Source organism: Podarcis melisellensis (genome assembly GCF_964234715.1).
Source record: "Podarcis melisellensis genome assembly, chromosome: 17".
Taxonomy (NCBI): Eukaryota; Metazoa; Chordata; class Lepidosauria; order Squamata; family Lacertidae; genus Podarcis; species Podarcis melisellensis.
The window spans coordinates 20,118,873-20,137,745 of record NC_138534.1 but is presented as its reverse complement, the minus strand read 5'-3'; the positions used below and the strand labels follow the sequence as shown (position 1 = coordinate 20,137,745).

Below are 18,873 nucleotides of genomic sequence, written 5' to 3'. Positions count from 1 at the left end.
GTTAAATTAACTGAAAACAGCTTGCAGATACTTAATTGGCTTAGGATTTTATTTATGTTAAGGGATGAATTAATATGTTTAATTTCATAATGTGAAGATCTAAGGATGTTAATGTTTAAGTTAAATTTTATAAGAACTGTGATTTGGAAAACCGTTAAAAGGATATGCAATGAAATTTAACCAAGGGGAAGCAAGGAAGTCACTTAACAATGTTAATAAGTGTAATTTTCAATAAGGCTATGATTTATGTTTGTTTGTCTTATGTGTTTGTTTGTTTATAATGTTGTGAAAACCAATTAAAAAAAATTGGAAATGGAAAAAATAAAAAAGAAGAAGAACAAGAAGAATGTCCATTGTTTCCTGTCAAATAGCCAAGTCATGCAAAGTCTAGAACAGGCTTCCTCAAACTCGGCCCTCCAGGTGTTTTTGGCCTACAATTTCCATGGTCCCTAGCTAGCAGGACCAGTGGTCAGGGATGATGGGAATTGTAGTCTCAAAACATCTGGAGGGCCAAGTTTGAGGAAGCCTGGTTTAGAAAGAGGGCCATTTCTCAGTTTGTGCGACAGAATAGCAAGGATATAATGTAAAATATAATGAAAAAATAAACTGAAAAAGTGTAACCAAAATTCTCCAAAACTCTGATATTGTAATCCACTTCTTATTATGCAGCATCCTACGAAAATATCAATCTACAGGAAAGACCTGATCTTTGCTTGCCATTTAGACGAGTATCCTCTGGCTGAAGTTTCTACACATGAACTTCTTGTGATACAGAGTTACTGACTTCACACTTGCGTAAAACCTGAGCTCAGGTAGCAGGCTCTCAGCAGCCTCTCCCCCCACCCTTTTTTGTGCTTTCTAGAACAAGCAAAAAATCATGGGGCCATGGCTTCCTACAAGTGAGCTGAATCTCTTGAAAAGGAATCTCTGCAAGACTGCAAGATCCTTCTTGTAAGGAAATCAAGTTCTTTTTCTTTTTAAGACACTTGGAACCTTTCTTCTTTGATTTACTACCAGTGGATGGAGACTTGTTTGCTGTAACTTCTGGAAAGTGGAAACTTTGTAAGGAAAATATTCACCTATTTGCCAAGCTAAGTGTGATTTATTCTAGCCTAAGTATTCTTGTGGGGATTTAAAAAAAAAAAAGTGGGATGAGGGCAGGTGTGCTTGGAGTAATTGCCATTGTGTTTAACTTTGCTAGAAGAAAGTAAGACTATCTTCCGAACCTCTCTCACTGACCTTTCAACATAACCAGCATGCTGTGAGTCAAACTAAGCAGTCAAGGGAAAGCATGGCTATGTGTTTTGGAATGAGGAAATTGAGTGGGGTGGGCAGACATTAGGTCACACATTTGTATTTTTGCAATGTCAAACATAAGTTCAACTTCAAGTCAACCTTTTGGATTTGATTATATAGGAGATGTATTGTTAGGGCTATTCAAATTCCACACATTTAGATCAGGAATCTCCAGCCTGCAGGTCAAATTAGGCCCACCTTGTGTCCTAACTTGGCCTATGAGGTTGTTTCCCCCAAAACACCCACCTATTTCAAAGTGCATGTTAATTGCTGTTATGCTTGCCCTTCTTCAGCCTTGGTCTTCTGTCCTCGTTTATTTTGCTTCTCTTCAAAAGTTATCTTCTGGAGAACAGATGGGAAGTGTGTGTATATTCTGGCAGAAGCACGATTTTCTTGCAAAACTACAGAATCACACAGTGTGTCCATTTCAATCTTCTGGAACAGTGATGTAATTTTTTTGGGAAACAGCATGATTATGCCTATGAGATAGTATCTTGTGATTAAGAGCCCTATGCAAACAGTGTGACCCAAGCAGAGTTTAATCACAGATTCTCTGGGCAATTTTCCTTCAACTGTAATTAATCCCACATTTAAGGTCAGCTTTTATTACTTACATCCTAGCTCAAATAGTGTCTTCAACTTAAAGGGTGTCATCAACTTTGTATAGAGGTGTGTGGGTGTGTATAAGAGTGTGTCCTCCAGTGATACTAGCAAACAATACATCCATTCTTTCAAGGAGAGTGCAACCTCACCCAGAACAAATGATTTATTCTAGCCTAAGTATTTTTGTGGGGATTTTAAAAAATGTGGGATGAGGGCAGGTGTGCTTGGAGTAATTGCCATTGTGTTTAACTTTGCTAGAAGAAAGTAAGACTCTCTCTTCCGAACCTCTCTCACTGACCTTTCAACATAACCAGCATGCTGTGAGTCAAACTAAGCAGTCAAGGGAAAGCATGGCTATGTGTTTTGGAATGAGGTAATTGAGTGGGGTGGGCAGACATTAGGTCACACATTTGTATTTTTGCAATGTCAAACATAAATTCAACTTCAAGTCAACTTTTTGAATTTGATTATATAAATGATAAATCAATTCCTGGATCTGACAACCACTTGCCAACAGGGTCTCTTCCTGGAATTGAGTTCAAGTTTTTTGGGCTTTATCTAGCCTCCCATTGTAATCTGAAACTGGTCTAGGACCCTCATGAGCATACTTGATTCAGATGTAACAGATAAATAGAACTGAGCATCATCAATATAATGACACCATGCTCTGAGTCTTCCAGTGACTGCCCCAATGGCTTTATATTAGCACACACCTTTGTCTTTTGCAAAGACCAACAAAGTGAGAAAGATCATCCACTCCTCCAAGTCCTCTAGCACATGGGGAAGACTTAAGAGTGGCAGGTTCAAGGGCAACCATAAATACTGGCAGACCAGAATGTCAAACGTAGGATATTCTAGGTGTATAGGAAACTGTTATGGATTCCCCTTTATGGGTGCACCCAACCCTTCAGATATAGCTGATGACAACCATTATGAGATTTTGCTTCCAACTAAAGAACCCCCCCTTTTTTACAGGCACCTTTAGCTTGTTATTCTGTCAGGCTTTAATTGTGCTGCTCTTGATTCTTACCCAATTTTAATAAGGGTTTTTTATGCCAAGCTTAGTTGTGAGCATAAGTGAACATTCATAATGTTGTTGAAAACTGTGCCGTCCCCTTTTTTGGTGTTTACCATTCTCCACTTCCTTTGGGAGGAGGGGCACGGTAGAAAATTTTAAAAATATTGATTTGAGGTTTTACTGAACGTGGGCAAGAATTTGGACAAACAAATGTTGTGGAGCAGTTAACATACAATATTATGTATTGTTACATGTGGCAAAGCTAGGGTGGAGTGTGCTGATACACTTATATGAAGAGAGTTTAAGTTTTATGATTCTTTCATAAAGTCAGCCTATTACCCAGGGCATTTCTTCAGCAGGAGCTCACTGGAACTCAGTTCCAGCACCTCTCAGGCGGGCAGCACTGCCATTCTAAGTGAACGAGGGAGGTGTTCATGGTGAGTACCAGCACCTCCTTTTCTAGAAAAATAGCTGCTATTCGAACCTAGCAGTTGGAAAGCACGTCAAAGTGCAAGTGGATAAATAGGTACCGCTCTGGCGGGAAGGTAAACGCCATTTCCGTGCGCTGCTCTGGTTTCGCCAGAAGCGGCTTAGTCATGCTGGCTACATGACCCGGAAAAACTGTCTGTGGAGAAACGTCGGCTCCCTCGGCCAGTAAAGCGCGATGAGCACTGCAACCCCAGAGTCGTTCGCAACTGGACTTAATGGTTAGGGGTCCTTTACCTTTTTTAAGGGACCCCTGACCATTAGGTCCAGTTGTGACCAACTCTGGGGTTGAGGCGCAAATCTTGCTTTATTGGCAGAGGGAGCCAGCGTACAGCTTCCGGGTCATGTGGCCAGCATGACTAAACCGCTTCTGGCGAACCAGAGCAGCGCACGGAAACACTGTTTATCTTCCTGCCGGAGCGGTATCTGTTTATCTACTTGCACTTTGACGTGCTTTTGAACTGCTAGGTTGGCAGGAGCAGGGACCGAGCAATGGGAGCTCACCCCGTCGTGGAGATTCGAACCGCAACCTTCTGATCGGCAAGTCCTAGGTTCTGTGGTTTAACCCACACCTTTTTACCTCTAAATAAACAAACATATTCAGCTAAACACTAAATATGATATGGACTACACTGATACATCTTTCAGTTCCCGGCATAAATAACTCTTCCACTGCCACCACAATCCTAATAGCGTCTACTCTGAAGACCTCTTACCGATATCAATGGGGTTTTCTGCCAAGAATGTCTTGAAACATGAGTGAATAATCTGCTGCTGCATGGCAAAGCTGCACAAAGCTGCGACCACCACCTACTGGACAAGGAGCTAATCGCGCTCCCAAAAACGACACACTTCTGCACATTCCTCAAAACCTTCCCGCAAACGCAACGTGACTCTGCCCCCCATTTCTCCCCATCGCAAGACTGCAATGGGTGCAAAAATAACCCAAAACCCCAAGTCGACGGACTTTGATGACAAATACCCCTCCCATCCAACCATTGAAGACAGCACGGAACAACCACTTCCGAAATTGCAGAGAGCCTATTGGAACTCAAACCCAAAAACAACCAGCCGCGTGCAACCCCTGACGAAGAGAGTTTTGTTGCATTTCCCAACTGAATCTTTAATACACGTATAACGAGCCCAGCCGCTTCTCCCTTTAAATGACCCAGAGCGGGCATGCGCAGTGCTACTCTACCGCCCCCTCCCTCCCCTCCGTCGCTCCTTGATGACGAAACCCCGCAGCTGGCGTCCAAAACAAAACGCGCAGCCTGGATCCGCCACGCATGCGCATTTTCCTGAAGAGGCCACTCTTTTTCCCTTTCCCCCACCCTTTCTGCCTCTTGTCTGTGGCGGGGGGGAGGGGACAGCTCAGGTCTGGCAGCCGCAGCAGCAGCAGCAGCCCCCCCCCCTCCCCGCTCCCGCTTAACTGACAGCGCGACCGGCTTCGGCCGCGTCCCTCAGCGAACGCCGCGCGCGCTCGAGCGCCGTGAGGGGAAGCAGCAGGCCTCGCCTCCGCCGGCTTCTAGCGGGAGGGGGCAGCCCGGCAGCAGGTCCCGCACGCCGGGCAAGAGGGGGGCGGTGTCGGCGGCTTCCCCGGCCGTCTTCCTTCTCCTCCTCCTCCTCCTCTCCGGGGTCCGAGGCCGGGGAGCGCGGCTGCTGCTGCCGCCACCTGCCGCCACAGGTGGGCAGCCCTGTATATACCCCGCCGTGAGGGGCTTCATGCCGGGCACAGAGTAGCGGCGGCGGCGGCCGGCCTAAGCGAGGAGAAGCGGGGAGCCCGTCGGATGCCCGTAGCCGGCAGCCTCGGCGTCAGGGCCGGCGGCGGCGGGGCATGAACCTGGCGCAGCCCGAGGGCCAAGAGGAGGAGGAGGAAGGCGGCGGCGAGGAGGAGGAAGAAGAGGAAGGCGGCATGGAGCCTCCGGAGGACGCGGCTGCAGCGGACCCGGCGCCGGTTGGGTGCCCGCTCCAAGAAGCGGCCGGAGGAGAAGGGGCCGGCGGCTGGGAGCAGAGCCTGAGCCCGGAGCTGCAGCAGGCGCGCCGGATCCTGAGCGAGTTCCTGCTGGAAAAGCACCGGCCCCTGACAGCTCCTTTCCTGAGACCTTTCGGAGGAGGAGGAAGCCAGCAGGAGGCTGAAGGGGGGCTGCAAAGTGGATCGGCCGGCCCCACCTCCTCCTCCTCCTCCTCTTCTTCTTCTTCCCAGGATCCGTCCAGCCAAGATCCTCCTCCGCCGCCGCCGCTCTCTGGGATGTGGTTGCTGAAGATGGAAGAGAAGTTTTCCTCCGGCCAGTACAAAGGGATCGCGGATTTCGTGGCCGATTTCCGGCTGATGCTAGAGACGTGCTACCGGCTGCACGGGGTGGATCACTGGCTCTCCAAGCAGGCCCAGAAGTTGGAGATGATGCTGGAGCAGAAGCTGGCGCTGCTGTCTCGGTAAGGTGTGATGGTGATGGGCAGAGCTTCTTCCTGCTGGGTTGTTGTCATCAGCTTCACTCCTTAGGAGCTCAGCCTTCTCCCCATTTTATCCTCACAACAACCCTGTGAGGTAGGCTAGTGTTGGGAGTACTTTAGCCACTGAGGGAGGGTTTGAACCCAGGTCTCTCAAGTCCTAGCCCAGCACTCTAACCACTGACTGTATACCACGCTGACTCTTAAGGAACACCGAAAAGGAAAACGTAGAGTTGTCCTTTTTGTGAAATGTTATGTATTGCCACAATTCACGTAGAAATCTATTCTTTAATGTATTACCTATATTTCTGTGGCTACAGTCCTAAGGAAGTTTAGTAGGAAGTACCATTGCACTCAGTGGGCTTCCTTAGCGGTAAACATGTTTAAGATGGTGCTGCAAATCTTTGGCACAAACTCATTCGATGTGATAATCCACTTGTAGTGCAGACTTGGGGATGAATGCTATTGAATTCAGTGAGATTGCTCCAGGGCTAGTATGTATAGGATCATGCCTAACATGTGTACAGTTACCTGGAAGTAAGTTCCATTGGAATAAAGAGAAACTTCTTAGTAAACATGTATGTGTTTGGTTGTTAACATGTGGTATTGAAAGCATTTGTTTAAATTTTTAGCAGCATGTTACCTTTTTTGTAGCATGTGTACTTGGAGTAAATGACAATAATACTTCCGAAGAGACAATATCTGTTAAGTGTTTTAATTTCTAAAAAGGGAGGTTATAGGATTTAGGTTTCTTTAAACCCAATTCCCTGAGTCTGTATGTGGGGGACCTGTTGTCCTGACATTGAAAACTGGATTTAGGGTCTGAATTTAACCATTAAAATGAAATCCTAGTCCTGATGAGGTAATGACTTGGGTTTTCTGGATGTTAGCATTAGGCTGAATACATAATGCACACTTATCTCAGAGTACGTCCCACTGAAAACAATGACACATGCTTCTGAGGAAACATGCTTAGGATGTAGCGAAAATTTGTTTAGGTGGCTTTAAAAATATAGCAACAGACTATGAATGAATTGAGAATGTTCATCGGCTTAGGAATGTAGAACAAGAGCTCAGAAGCTACACCTGAGTAAAAGGGTATGATTGATTGTGTGTGTGGTGGGGTCATAATGGAAGACAAAATGTTCTTGAAGTTCATTACAACAATGTTTAACTACTAAAATTTTAATTTACTTCCTCTTATGTTAAGAAAGCAATTTTTATTATTATTAACTCCTTCCCTTTAAAATTAGCTTATTGCTATAAGAAGGGTGGGGGTGATGCTTGCTGCTGACAAAAGTGAAATCTCTGAAGGTAAAATATGCAGTGATGCAAATAATTAGGAGATTGTGGCCTGGCTTGCACATAACACTAAACCATGGTTTGTTTAATCTGTATTAATTTACAAAGCTCTAAAAAACATAGGTTTAGGGTACCTTAGGGATCGCATGAACCCTTATACCACAGCTAAACTCTAAGGTGAGGCACACTGAGCAGCAACAAGAAATCAAGCCTTTAGTGCCATTGGCACAGTTCTGTGGAATATCCTGCCAATACAGCTTCAGCAGGTGTATTCTGTTTCAACCTTTAAACCCCTTCTGAAAACTTTTCTTTTCCACTAGGCTTAGGCAGGCAACTCTGAAGACATCTTTCCATAATAGTTATGGGATGGTCTCTGATTTCATTTTTTAAATGTGGCTTTTATTGTATCATTTTATATATGGCTACTGTAAACCATTTTATGGATATTGGTATATACAAATATTCTTTATAAATAATCAATCAATCAATCAATCAATCCAGGTGTTGCCCCACAGACAATCAAATAATGTCCTGTTTCTCCGTAGTTTGTTTTGCTTTCTAGTTGCTCTTGCCTTGTGGTTTTTTTTAGCCTTGTGTGGATCTGGAGTGGAGTGATCAAATAAACCATGGTTAAGGAAGGATGCTGGATCCACATGTAGCACCAAACAAACTATGATTCGTTAGCAGATGGCAAACTACAGCTTCAGATTGTGGTTTGATGGCAGTAAACAAACTACAGTTTATCTGCTGGGTAGTTTCACACCTAACACTAAGCTTTGTATTGATAAACCATAGTTTAATAAACTATGGCTTAGTGTTAGGGGCAAACTATGTCAATGTAGGAGAAGAGGTAACTACAACTGAAAAATGTAACATTGTTCAGGTGTAAATATGTTAGTTTATAATTGCACATAGTTTTTTTGTGTAGGACATTATCCATTTTAGGTTCTCTTGCAATCCTTATATGATTCCCCTGCAGCTCCAGCTACTCTGCAACTCTCCATACCTGAGCAGGGTATGGGTAGAAATAACCTGCTAACCCCCACATTGGCTCAATTTTATATGGGAAGAGCCTCTTTCCTCTGTATCAAACTTGATAACTGTGACCAAAGGGCCAAAGATTTGCTCTTGCATCCACAACCTGCCTGTCGTGATGTTGCTGAGAAGGGTTGGCTCAAATAAATTCTTCTCATAATTGTGCTCTTTTTCCTTCTGAAACTTTGGGAAACTGCATCATGAATGTGTCTTTAAATAAACAGACACACCCTCTTAAAATTCTTGGGCGTAGACCAGGCATAGGCAAACTCAGCCCTCCAGATGTTTTGGGACTACAGTTCCCATCATCTCTGACCACTGTTCCTGCTGGCTAGGGTTCATGGGAGTTGTAGTCCCAAAACATCTGGAAGGCCAAGTTTGCCTATGCCTAGACCTCCAGCACAGAACTGGTGAAGTTGGAGAAAGTTGAACTGACAACATTTTATAGGATAGTTGGACGTTGGTCAGTTTGGCTCTTTGGAATTGTGGTGGCTGCTTGAAATTACCGTACTATGCATGTTTGATTACTTGTTGAGTTGGTTGGATGGAGGTATCACAACACAATATATTTCCAGCATGATCCCACTAACCCACATTTACAGTATTGCAGGAGTATTTGTTCACCATATCCAGTCTGGAGGCCACAGGTATCAAATAATGCCGCTTTCTTTCTGGACAGATTTGAGCACACCAATTGCGCTTGTTTAGAGACCACCTGTTTCACGTAGATTGCACAAATACATAATTCTGCTCTTATTAACTCTGGATTCTACAGTCAAGCAGTATAAAAATTATGTTAAATAAAATAAAATTTGTTACAATAGTGAGTAGGCCTCCCTCTGATCTCAGCAGGGCTTCTGGTGTATTAGTATAGTGCTAGAATTCTCTTTTAAAAATATTTCTGGGGTTCTTTTAGTGAAGCTGTATTATCTTCGCCCCAGTTCCGCCAGCACAAAAAGCTAGGTACTGTATATACACTTAGGCTGTGAGTGTTTTCCTTGTCACAACAAGAATAGTGCTGCCCTCTGGGAACTGCAATAGTGATCAGCATTTCTCCCACCTTTGAAGCTACTGAAGGTGGGGTGGGGGACTGTGACCCCCAGCTTCACAACCACTGTTTCCTTCTCCAATGGGGCTTCCTTCACCACTGCTGGGTGGTAATGCTCTGAGTGCTGCCATTCAGTATCAGCCAAACTGGCACACTCTCCACTTGCTTTCTCTGCAGAAATTTTGCGTGTGTGATGTGGTAGTGGGGTTTCAGTTGCTGGGAAGTGGAAATCCCTTGTAAAAAACCAGAATCTACTTCAAATCAGTGTTTTTGCACAATGAGAGAGCGCCAGTTCTCTTATTTTTACTGTGTAAGCCATGGAGGCTAATATAAGCTTTAATTTTTGGATGATTGTTGGGGGGGAACCCATGTAAAAATCATGCTAATTCAAGAGGGTCCATTTTAATTATGTGGGATCCTACATTACCAAAACCCAGGATATGGAGAAGCAAAATTTGCTTTCAGCTTCCCTGTGTGCTTTGTGTGTATAGGTGGCAGGAAGTGTGTGCTTTCTGTGTTTTGGGATGTTGTGTATTTTGTCTCTTTTATCAAAGAGGTGTTTTTTGTTTGTTTTTGTTTTGCAATTCTTGGAGGTCTAAGAGGTACCTCTCTTAACCAAACAGTTTTTAATTGCAACCCAGGATTTCCCCTTCCTTGCTGTTGCTGCCTCACACAGGACCCAAAAAACCAACCCTCAAAGAAATGAGGATGGGGAGAGGCAGTACTAGTTGGTGGATGAATTTGGGAAGATAAGAAAGAATTTACAGAACCACAACCCACATCTAGCCTGTTCCCAACCCCTGGTTGGTTACGGGGCACAGATTAGCTTGTGTTCATGCTGCAGCTGGTGCTGCTTCATGGAGTTGGGCAGTGGGATAACAGCAATAAGTTAAAAGGACCCCTGGACAGCTAAGTTGAAGGCAACTATGGAGTTGCAGTGCTCATCTTGCAGCGCCGTTTACCTTCCCGCCTCAGTGGTACCTATTTATCTGCTTTTGAACTGCTAGGTTGGCAAGAGCTGGGACAGAGCAATGGGAGCTCACCCTGTCGTGGGGATTCAAACCACCGACCTTCTGATTGGCAAGCCCAAGAGGCTCAGTAGTTTAGACCACAGTGCTACCTTCGTCCCTAGCAAGCAGTTACCCCAAGGCAGGGCTGCTTACAACCTGGCTTCCGGCAGACTTATGAGGAAAAGGATGATAACCATTTCTTGTATGCTTGAGGGAAACCTGGACTGTGGAGAGCAAAGTACTGTACAATCTAAATCAATTCACTTTAGATCTTTGGCTACAGTTCTAATAATTCTAAACTTTGATGTCATGATGTCAAGTAAACTTAATTTACTGTTTGTTTAACAAGAATATTAGGTTCTATTAAATTAATTTAAGGAAGCTTATCCTGAATATTGGGTTCTAGCCTACTATTTCATTTTATCCTTCTTGACTGTACTGTCTCTGCCAAGCTAAGTCCGAATGGCAACTCACTTTCATCGGTTCTATGTAAGAGCCCAAAAACCAGTGGTAAGAGCTCTGGGAATACCAGATGTAGGCTAAGCTTCTTGTATTGAAACCAGTACAGTAGTTGTACCTTGGAAGTTGAACAGAATCCGTTCCAGAAGTCCGTTCGACTTTCAAAACGTTTGGAAACTGAAGTGCAGCTTCTGATTGGCTGCAGGAAGCTCCTGCAGCCAATAGGAATCCACGTTGGATGTTTGGCTTCCAAAAATAGTTTGCAAACCGCAACAGTCACTTCTGGGTTTGCGGCGTTTGGGAGCCAAAACGTTCGAGAACTAAGCTGTTCGAAAACCAAGGTACGACTGTCCTTTGATTGTGGTAAAATGCATAATTTAAGAAACAAAGGAAAGACACTTCCCTGGGTCCCTTAACAATCAAGTATACCATGCATGATACCATCACACTTTCGCCAAAGGGATGGCTCGCATCCTGGCTCAGAACTGAAATTGATTCAAGCAGACAACTCCTTCAAAGTTGAGCCCTACCAAGCATCCATAACTCAGATTGTGCATTGGAGTATATTGTGTCTCACCTCTGTATCCCTCTTCTACAACTGCAGTGATGTTGTTGATGAATAAAGCATGTTATTCAGCATACAAGCTTGTTCAAATTGAAGGGCTCAGAATGTAAAGCAAGAATCTGTACAGGATGCACAGAATTTTTAGTTAAAGTTTATTTTTTTGTTCAAGTCCAAGACACTAATCACTGTTGAACAAAACCTCACTAAATATGCTTTTAAGGCTTTAGGGAACGGTGGGCAAAGAGCTTCTGAAATTATGAAATACAATGTTACTTTAGTTTATGAACTTAATCCGTTCCGGAAGTCCATTCTTAAACCGAAACTGTTCTTAAACCGAGGTGCACTTTCTCTAATGAGGCCTCTCACCGCCGGTACCCTTCCACCGTTAGAATTCCATTCTTAGACCGAGGTAAAGTTCTCAAACCGGGACACTACTTCCGGTTTTGCGGAGTTCGTAAACCAAATTGTTTGTAAAAGGACTGTTCTTAAACCGAGGTACCACTGTAAATAACAGCTCCATCCTTGAGGTTGTCTGACTTGGCACAGAGAAGCTTCTTCACTAGAATAATTTACAGATTTAGGCAAAAGCTCTTTATATACTGTAACTGAGCTCTCCCAGGCTCCATTCTCTTAACTTTGTTTTTATCTTATTGTGATTCCAAAAAGTTTGCTCCATGCAAAGGGCTCATTGCTAAATACAAATTAAACGTATCTAATTTGCATTTTAACACAAGGTTTGGGTGGGAAAACAAGCAATTGTATTTAAAATTAGCTGTATGCCCATTTCTTGTTTATATTACAGTGCAATAGTAAAAAAAACATTTAACACTATTTTTAACTATTTTTAACAATTTTTAACAGGCAGCAAATAAGAGAATTTAATACCTAATGAGAAAGAAATTAATTACCTACTTGTCCAGTTTTAGTTTTAATTTGTTTGAATTAATTGTGGGATGTATCTTAATTTATTGATCGCTTGTTTTTATGCATTGTATTACTTGTATGATGTTAGCTGCTCTGAGCCTGGCTTTGGCTGGGGAGGGCGGGATATAAATTATTATTATTATTATTATTATTATTATTATTATTATTATTATTATTATTATTCCTGGATGCCTTGCTCAAAAGATGATAGATTTATTTTACATATAAGACAATTGAGTGAAAAGTTTCCCTTTGCCTTTCTCTATTGAGGATGGTTAAAGTTTCTTGATAAAGTTTCATGATAAACGCTAACACAAGTTTGACTTGCCAGAAGGCAGATTAAAAAAACAACAACATTGTAAGAAGAGCCCTGCTGGATTAGACTTAAAGTTTCATCTAGTCCAGCATTTTCTTCCCATAGTCAGCCACATGCCTTTGTGAAGCCCACAAGGATGTCCCGAGTTCAACAGCACTCTTCCTACTTGTGATTCCCAGCAAATGGCATACGGAGACATACTGCCTCTGACAGTGGAAATAGAACGTAAAACAAATTCATGGAGGACAAGGCTATCAAGAGCTAACTAGCCAAATGGCTAATTCTCTCTTAAAAAGCCAACAAGTTGGTTTCCGTCACTATATCTTGTGGGAAAGCCATAGTGACGTAATGAATAGTTAGTTCTCTGCCAATAGTTATAAGCACCATAACAGATTGCTTGGTACAGGGGGTGTAGAAATATAAACTATGAATGTAAACTCAATAAATAAGGTTCAATCCAAACCATGTTTTCTCAGAAACAGCTTCATTCAATTTAAATGTGCTTAGGATTGTAGCCTGGTTTATCTCTTTAATGAGTACCCCAAATATAATGTTTTCATTATAGTGTTGTTAAAAGAGAAAAGTGGGAATTAACCATACATTTGTTTGCAGTAAATTATCTTGTGCAAACTGTAAAAATGTGTAATAGGCTATCAGTTTGCATATTTCCTTTTTTATACTGCACAGATAACAATGTTCTGTAATGATATTTTGATATATGTGTGTAAAACATTACATGAAAATATTTATAACTTCAGTTAATGTTTAATAATAATCAAATCAAGATTATTGGGGGAGGGTATTAAAGCTTGAAAAACAGACAAAGGAAAAACAATATACAGAGGTCAACATCAAATATCAAGCATTTTTTAACATGAAAACTAAAAGAAAGAAAAGAAAAAAGAAGAAAGGAAAAGAAACTTCCAACTCTCTGTCTCTCAGCTTTAAAAACATTTGCAAAACTCCTGCTCCCTAATAACATCCAACTCTTCTATCTTCCATAAACCAACCTTATTTTCATCCTTCAAACCCAGATATCATGAGCTCATTATCTTTTTGGCTCAAAAAAATCCATAAGGGGTTTCCAGTCATTAATAAATGTCAACAAAGATTTTGCTCTAATTAAACACATCAACTTTGCCAGCTCAGCCAAATCCATTAATTTCTATAACAATTATTCTATAGTAGGTAATAATGTGCTTATAATAATCTCCACTGTGATCATATATTGCAATAATCTTCTGTATTCATTTTCTAGTTGTATATACTGTACATTAGTCCCAGCAGGAAGAGCTTTGGAGGTGCAGATCTTTCCAACAATAAGTTACCCATACTTTGCATATAAGATTCATTTTTTCTTTTTTTAAAAAAAGCGCAAATAGGGCAGTAGTGTCCCCCAAAAGAGATATAATGGTCTGTGGTCATAACAAGTTAAACCTGAACAGGCATGCAATAAAAAGATCAGAGAGAGTTTTTCTGTGTTAGTGAATAAGAAAAAGAAAAAGAGATAAATAATTTTCATAAGGGGGATCGGGAGAGAGAAGATAAGAGAATCTCCCACCTTGGGGAAAAAAATTAAAATCTAGGAAGAAGGGGTTGTATTCAACATTAGGCATACCCAGAGCTGACCCATTTAAATTAAGGGATGTGATTGACATGTCTATTTCAATTGATCTAATCCAATTAAAATTTAGTTTGGAAACACCCCTAGGTTCAAAACTAAAGGAAGATAAAATGTTATAAAGCTTCATTAAAGTCTGCAGTCCCATGCATGCTTGCAACTTGCTAAGACTAAAACGGCTTAATAAATTATATAGTGTCAGGTCCAAGGGTAACTAGATAAATAAGGGGGAAATTGTTCTTCTTTTTATTGGGCGGGGGTATTCATCCTTTCCCACACAACTGTAGTATTCTGGAAATCCCTAAGATAAGCTTTCTAATATGACTGTCTACCTATTCTGTATTTCCTCTTCTGTATTTCTACAGATGACTGATAAAGATTTCGAGTCTACAGATGACTTGTATGTCCCCTTATTTGTGCCAGGGAGTAAGCCACCGTGAACAGAAGGGGACTTTGTCTGAGTAGACATTCATAAGATGGTCGTATAAGTGAGCGTTATTTTAATATGTTGGGCACTATTTGATCAGTGCCCTATTTGATGGCATATTCCATGCATTCCATGAAAAGCAGAAAGAGATGGTTATTCACAGGGTTGGTGGAATCCAGGTTTGTGGAATGGAAACTTCTGATTTTTAAGCATCAAGGCTTTGAACTCTTAGTGGTGTTATTTTGGCTTATCAGACCGCTACTAGAAACAAACTAATAAAATGAACTACACACTGCCTGTGGCAACTGGCTGGACACCTCACCCTACCTCTTTCTGCTTCAGAAGAGACGTTGCAGCAGGGTCCAGCAGACAATGCTGGACGAGCATGTCTGTGTGTATGCAAACACACCCATGTACACACAGGGGAAATTGGAGGAGCAAACACATGCATTTACAAGATGGTGCTTCATAGAGGTGGCAGTGGAGGAAGTATGGGCATTGAAGATCTTCATGCTCTAACTTAGATTACATGCAGTAGCCTTGGTCCTTTTTACGTATTGCTGACCGACACATACACCCACCATACCTGGCCGCAGAGCATTGTAGCTCTGCCCATACCTAAGAGGTGTTCCTATCTTATGCATTTTTCTAAAGTGTTTCACTTGGAATCCTCTTCCAGGAGCATCTGGTTTACCAGAATTTTACTGGATGTATGGATGATGTCAGCTCAGAAAGAGATAGTAATAGCTGTCTCATACAAAAAAGAATACCACTCCAGGCTAACAGGATAAGAGAAGGACATCCCACTTTCTAATCTACTTTCAGTGACTTATTATGATTATGATTATGATTATTTTATTTATACCCCGCCCATCTGGCTGGGCTTCCCCAGCCACTCTGGGCGGTTTCCAAAAAATATTAAAATACTGTAATACATCAAACATTAAAAGCTTCCCTAAACAGGGCTGCCTTCAGATGTCTTCTAAAAGTCTGGTAGTAGTTGTTCTCTTTGACAGCTGGTGGGAGGGCGTTCCACAGGGAGGGCACCACTACCCAAAAGGCCCTCTGCCTGGTTCCCTATAACTTGGCTTCTCGCAGTGAGGGAACTGCCAGAAGGCCCTTGGTGCTGGACCTCATGGACAGGGACATGACAAAACTATAAATAGCTTCCGTAGGAAAGAACTCCATTATTCCGTAGGAAAGAACTCCATCACTCATTATTTCTGAAAAAATGTACAAAATGTTCATTAGTTTTAGAGGAACTAATAACACTTTGCTAAACTACGCAAGTGACAACCATTGCATTAATCCATAAGAAAGGAACCATATTCACCTAAGGACAATTTGGATTCATATAGAACAATATCCATATTCAACTTAGTTGTTGTAACAACAACAATTTTATTCTTTGTGAAATCTGGCTGGGTTATCCCAGCCACTCTTGTGTGCGGCTTCCATCACACACAAAAACACACAACATTAAATATTAAAAACAATACAAAGGTTCTGGCATTGAAAATAGGAATGGTGTTTATTTACGGGGTTCATGTTGTATTCCTAATTAAAATTAATATATCATTATCAAAGAGGCCATAATAAAGGAAGGCATTTTGCAGGCAGAAGCCTGATTTAGATGTCACAGCCAAACCATTACTTGGCCAGTGTGAGAGCCAGTGTGGTGTAGTGGTTAAGAGAGGTAGACTCGTAATCTGGTGAACCGGGTTCACATCTCCGCTCCTTCACATGCAGCTGCTGGGTGACCTTGGGCTAGTCACACTTCTTTGAAGTCTCTCAGCCCCACTCACCTCACAGAGTGTTTGTTGTGGGGGAGGAAGGGAAAGGAGATTGTTAGCTGCTTTGAGACTCCTTCGGGTAGTGATAAAGCGGGATATCAAATCCGAACTCTTCTTCTTGGCCATCATGAATGAAATTTGGATTTGTTTTCTTTCTGTTCCCTTCATGTACTTAACAATTCCATACCTCCCTATAGATTTGGATGTTATGGTGAACTATGGTGTATCCAGATCATAAGGACCACAGTTAACAGCAAACCAAAGTTTGCTTCCAAACGTGTGAACCAGAAACCATGGTTTGAAGTGGCAGTATTACAATGGATGAACAAATGGTCTGACTTGAATGAAGTTTCTTTAAATCATTCTGACTGGTGTATAAGCTTGAACAAAAAAACAACAACGAAAAAAGTGCTTTTGTGTTGTGTAAACCAGGACGATAAGTTGAATGGTAAGCAAATGTGGGTTCCCATGGGGAGCTCACAGCTGTTTTGTTCCTCTGTGGTTCTTTTCACTCTCATGCTGTTCTGAACGTGCTTTGGCCTAGCATGTCAACTGAACCTGTGCTACTAAAATATGGAAAATATTACCTTAGCAGGATTGCATTGTGTTTCAGAGTATTTTGTGTATTTTTTTGTATACACTTGTCCAAAAAGGATGAATGGAAACTGATTTGAGAAAATCTGATTACTTCCTCAAAGAACATTGTTCTATTGTAAAGAGAGAATCTACTTTCAAATTTCAAATGATGGCACTAAATCCAGATCATTCTTCTTCTTTTTAAGTAACAAGTATCCTCTACTATGAAGAAAACATGCAGCCATACTACTTGAAGAGTCACCTTATTTATTTTACTTGGCCCTTTTCTATAAGTTTTAAAAGTGTAGCTACTGGATTACTGGTGGTCAGGAAAAATATTCTTGTGCATTGATTTGATTTTTCTTTCAAGGCATTTGAGAGAGAAGACAGCAATAGGCGTAACATCTAAAGGGTTCTGTGGGCTGGAAGATGAGAAGGGAACAGCTTGTACTTCAACAAGGCGGCGTTCAACACCACGCAGTTTAGCAGGCTTGACCACAGGCGTGTTTGAATCCGTAATGGTTCAGGTTCTGAGACAGGAAGAGCAACTGAGAGCAAAAGAAGAAAAGAGGTAAAAGGCAAAAGTGGATTGTTTTTAGCTGTTCTTTCCTCCCCAACCTCAAACACCCCCCCCCCCAATTTTGCTACTTTGGGAGATCAAACATACCACTCACTTCCCCATCATTTCTGCCTCAAAATTGACTTCTCAGCCTAGGTGTTCAATGTAACTGAACATCACATTCAGGTAGTCAAGCATTTGAAAATGTGTCTTATGAATTAAGTATATTGACAGTCTAGAATAAGAAGAATCACATGGTTCTGTTCTTTATTCTACGTCTTCTCCTTCATATGTTACCTTGCATTTCATTATCACATTTCTGTAGTTTTGTAATGTATTTGTCATTTTGTGTCTGTTAAAACTATATTTTATACCAAAGCACTTCATATTGCAGGGAGAGTATTTACCTTCTCAGTTTCATTAGAATTTTATCATTATGAACACAATCAAATAATACTTAATTTGCTTTTCTTAATGTGGTGAATGGATATCTATGGATAATATTGGTATGTGGGGGAAATTGTATATATTTTGGGAAGGTGGAGAAGGAAAGAGAGACTGAAACATAGGCGAAGTTACTGGTAAGACAGACTGTCTTGCTTTGCTTCCGCAATTAAATAACATCAATTATTATGAAGGCCTCTTCTCCTAATTCCACTTCTTTCAGAAGATGGGCTTCACTGCCCTGCTACAGTTCTCATTTGTTCTAATTCTTCATAGTTGGAAAATGCTGTGACTTAATGGCAAATGTTTACTCCTTTCTCATAAATTGTTTTCTTTTTTAATACAAATTTCATTTGAATTTGTATATAATAATACTAAAACATCCTGCCACGTGATTGGCATGCAGAAGGGGAAGCAGGATAAAGGTTTTTAGCAAGGTAAATGTGATAGTGGCCTGGCTGTAACACCAGTTTTCTGTGTTGTCACTGAATCATGCATCACATGTGGAGAATGGCAGTCTGACAACACTGTATCCCAGAAATACACACCTGACTAAAAAAGATACTTCTGACACATTTTCTCCAAGTCATGGTAACTCCACCCCAACATCCTGAAAGCTGTGTATATGCATTAGCTTGAAACTAAATGATGTTAGATTTTTTTAACAAAACCATGTCTTGATTTTTATTGTTCATCATGGAATAGTACAAAGACACACACAGAGAAAAATACATTAATTCTGTCAACAGAAATCATCCCCCCCCCCCGCCCAATATATACAGATTGACATTTTTGCTGAAACCCAACTGGTCAAATATTGAGATTAAATTAAATTCTCTGCTTTGCTTAGATTATTGATATTGACAGTTTGGTGGTGATGCATAATTTGGGTGCTTGGATGTGGTACTAGCAATTATTCATTGTGTGGACTTACCTATGTTTG

The 18,873-nt window shown here is 41.5% G+C and overlaps 1 protein-coding gene and 1 long non-coding RNA gene across 3 annotated transcripts in view; both read left to right on the top strand.

Annotated features, from left to right (window-relative positions):
- The window catches only part of LOC309360351, a 49,238-nt gene that overhangs the window by 1,167 nt on the left and 29,198 nt on the right, over positions 1–18,873 (top strand). The gene's annotated exons all lie outside the window — the stretch shown is intronic.
- Positions 4,722–18,873, top strand: part of BRD10 (bromodomain containing 10) — a 35,677-nt gene continuing 21,525 nt past the window's right edge. The window contains exons 1-2 of one of the 2 annotated variants that reach the window (XM_081893629.1): positions 4,722–5,836; positions 17,298–17,498. In XM_081893629.1, coding sequence (XP_081749755.1) covers positions 5,238–5,836; positions 17,298–17,498 — 800 coding nt within the window. In that variant the 5' untranslated portion in view covers positions 4,722–5,237. The remainder of the gene's footprint in view (positions 5,837–17,297; positions 17,499–18,873) is intronic. The other variant, XM_081893630.1, reaches the window with a different exon arrangement.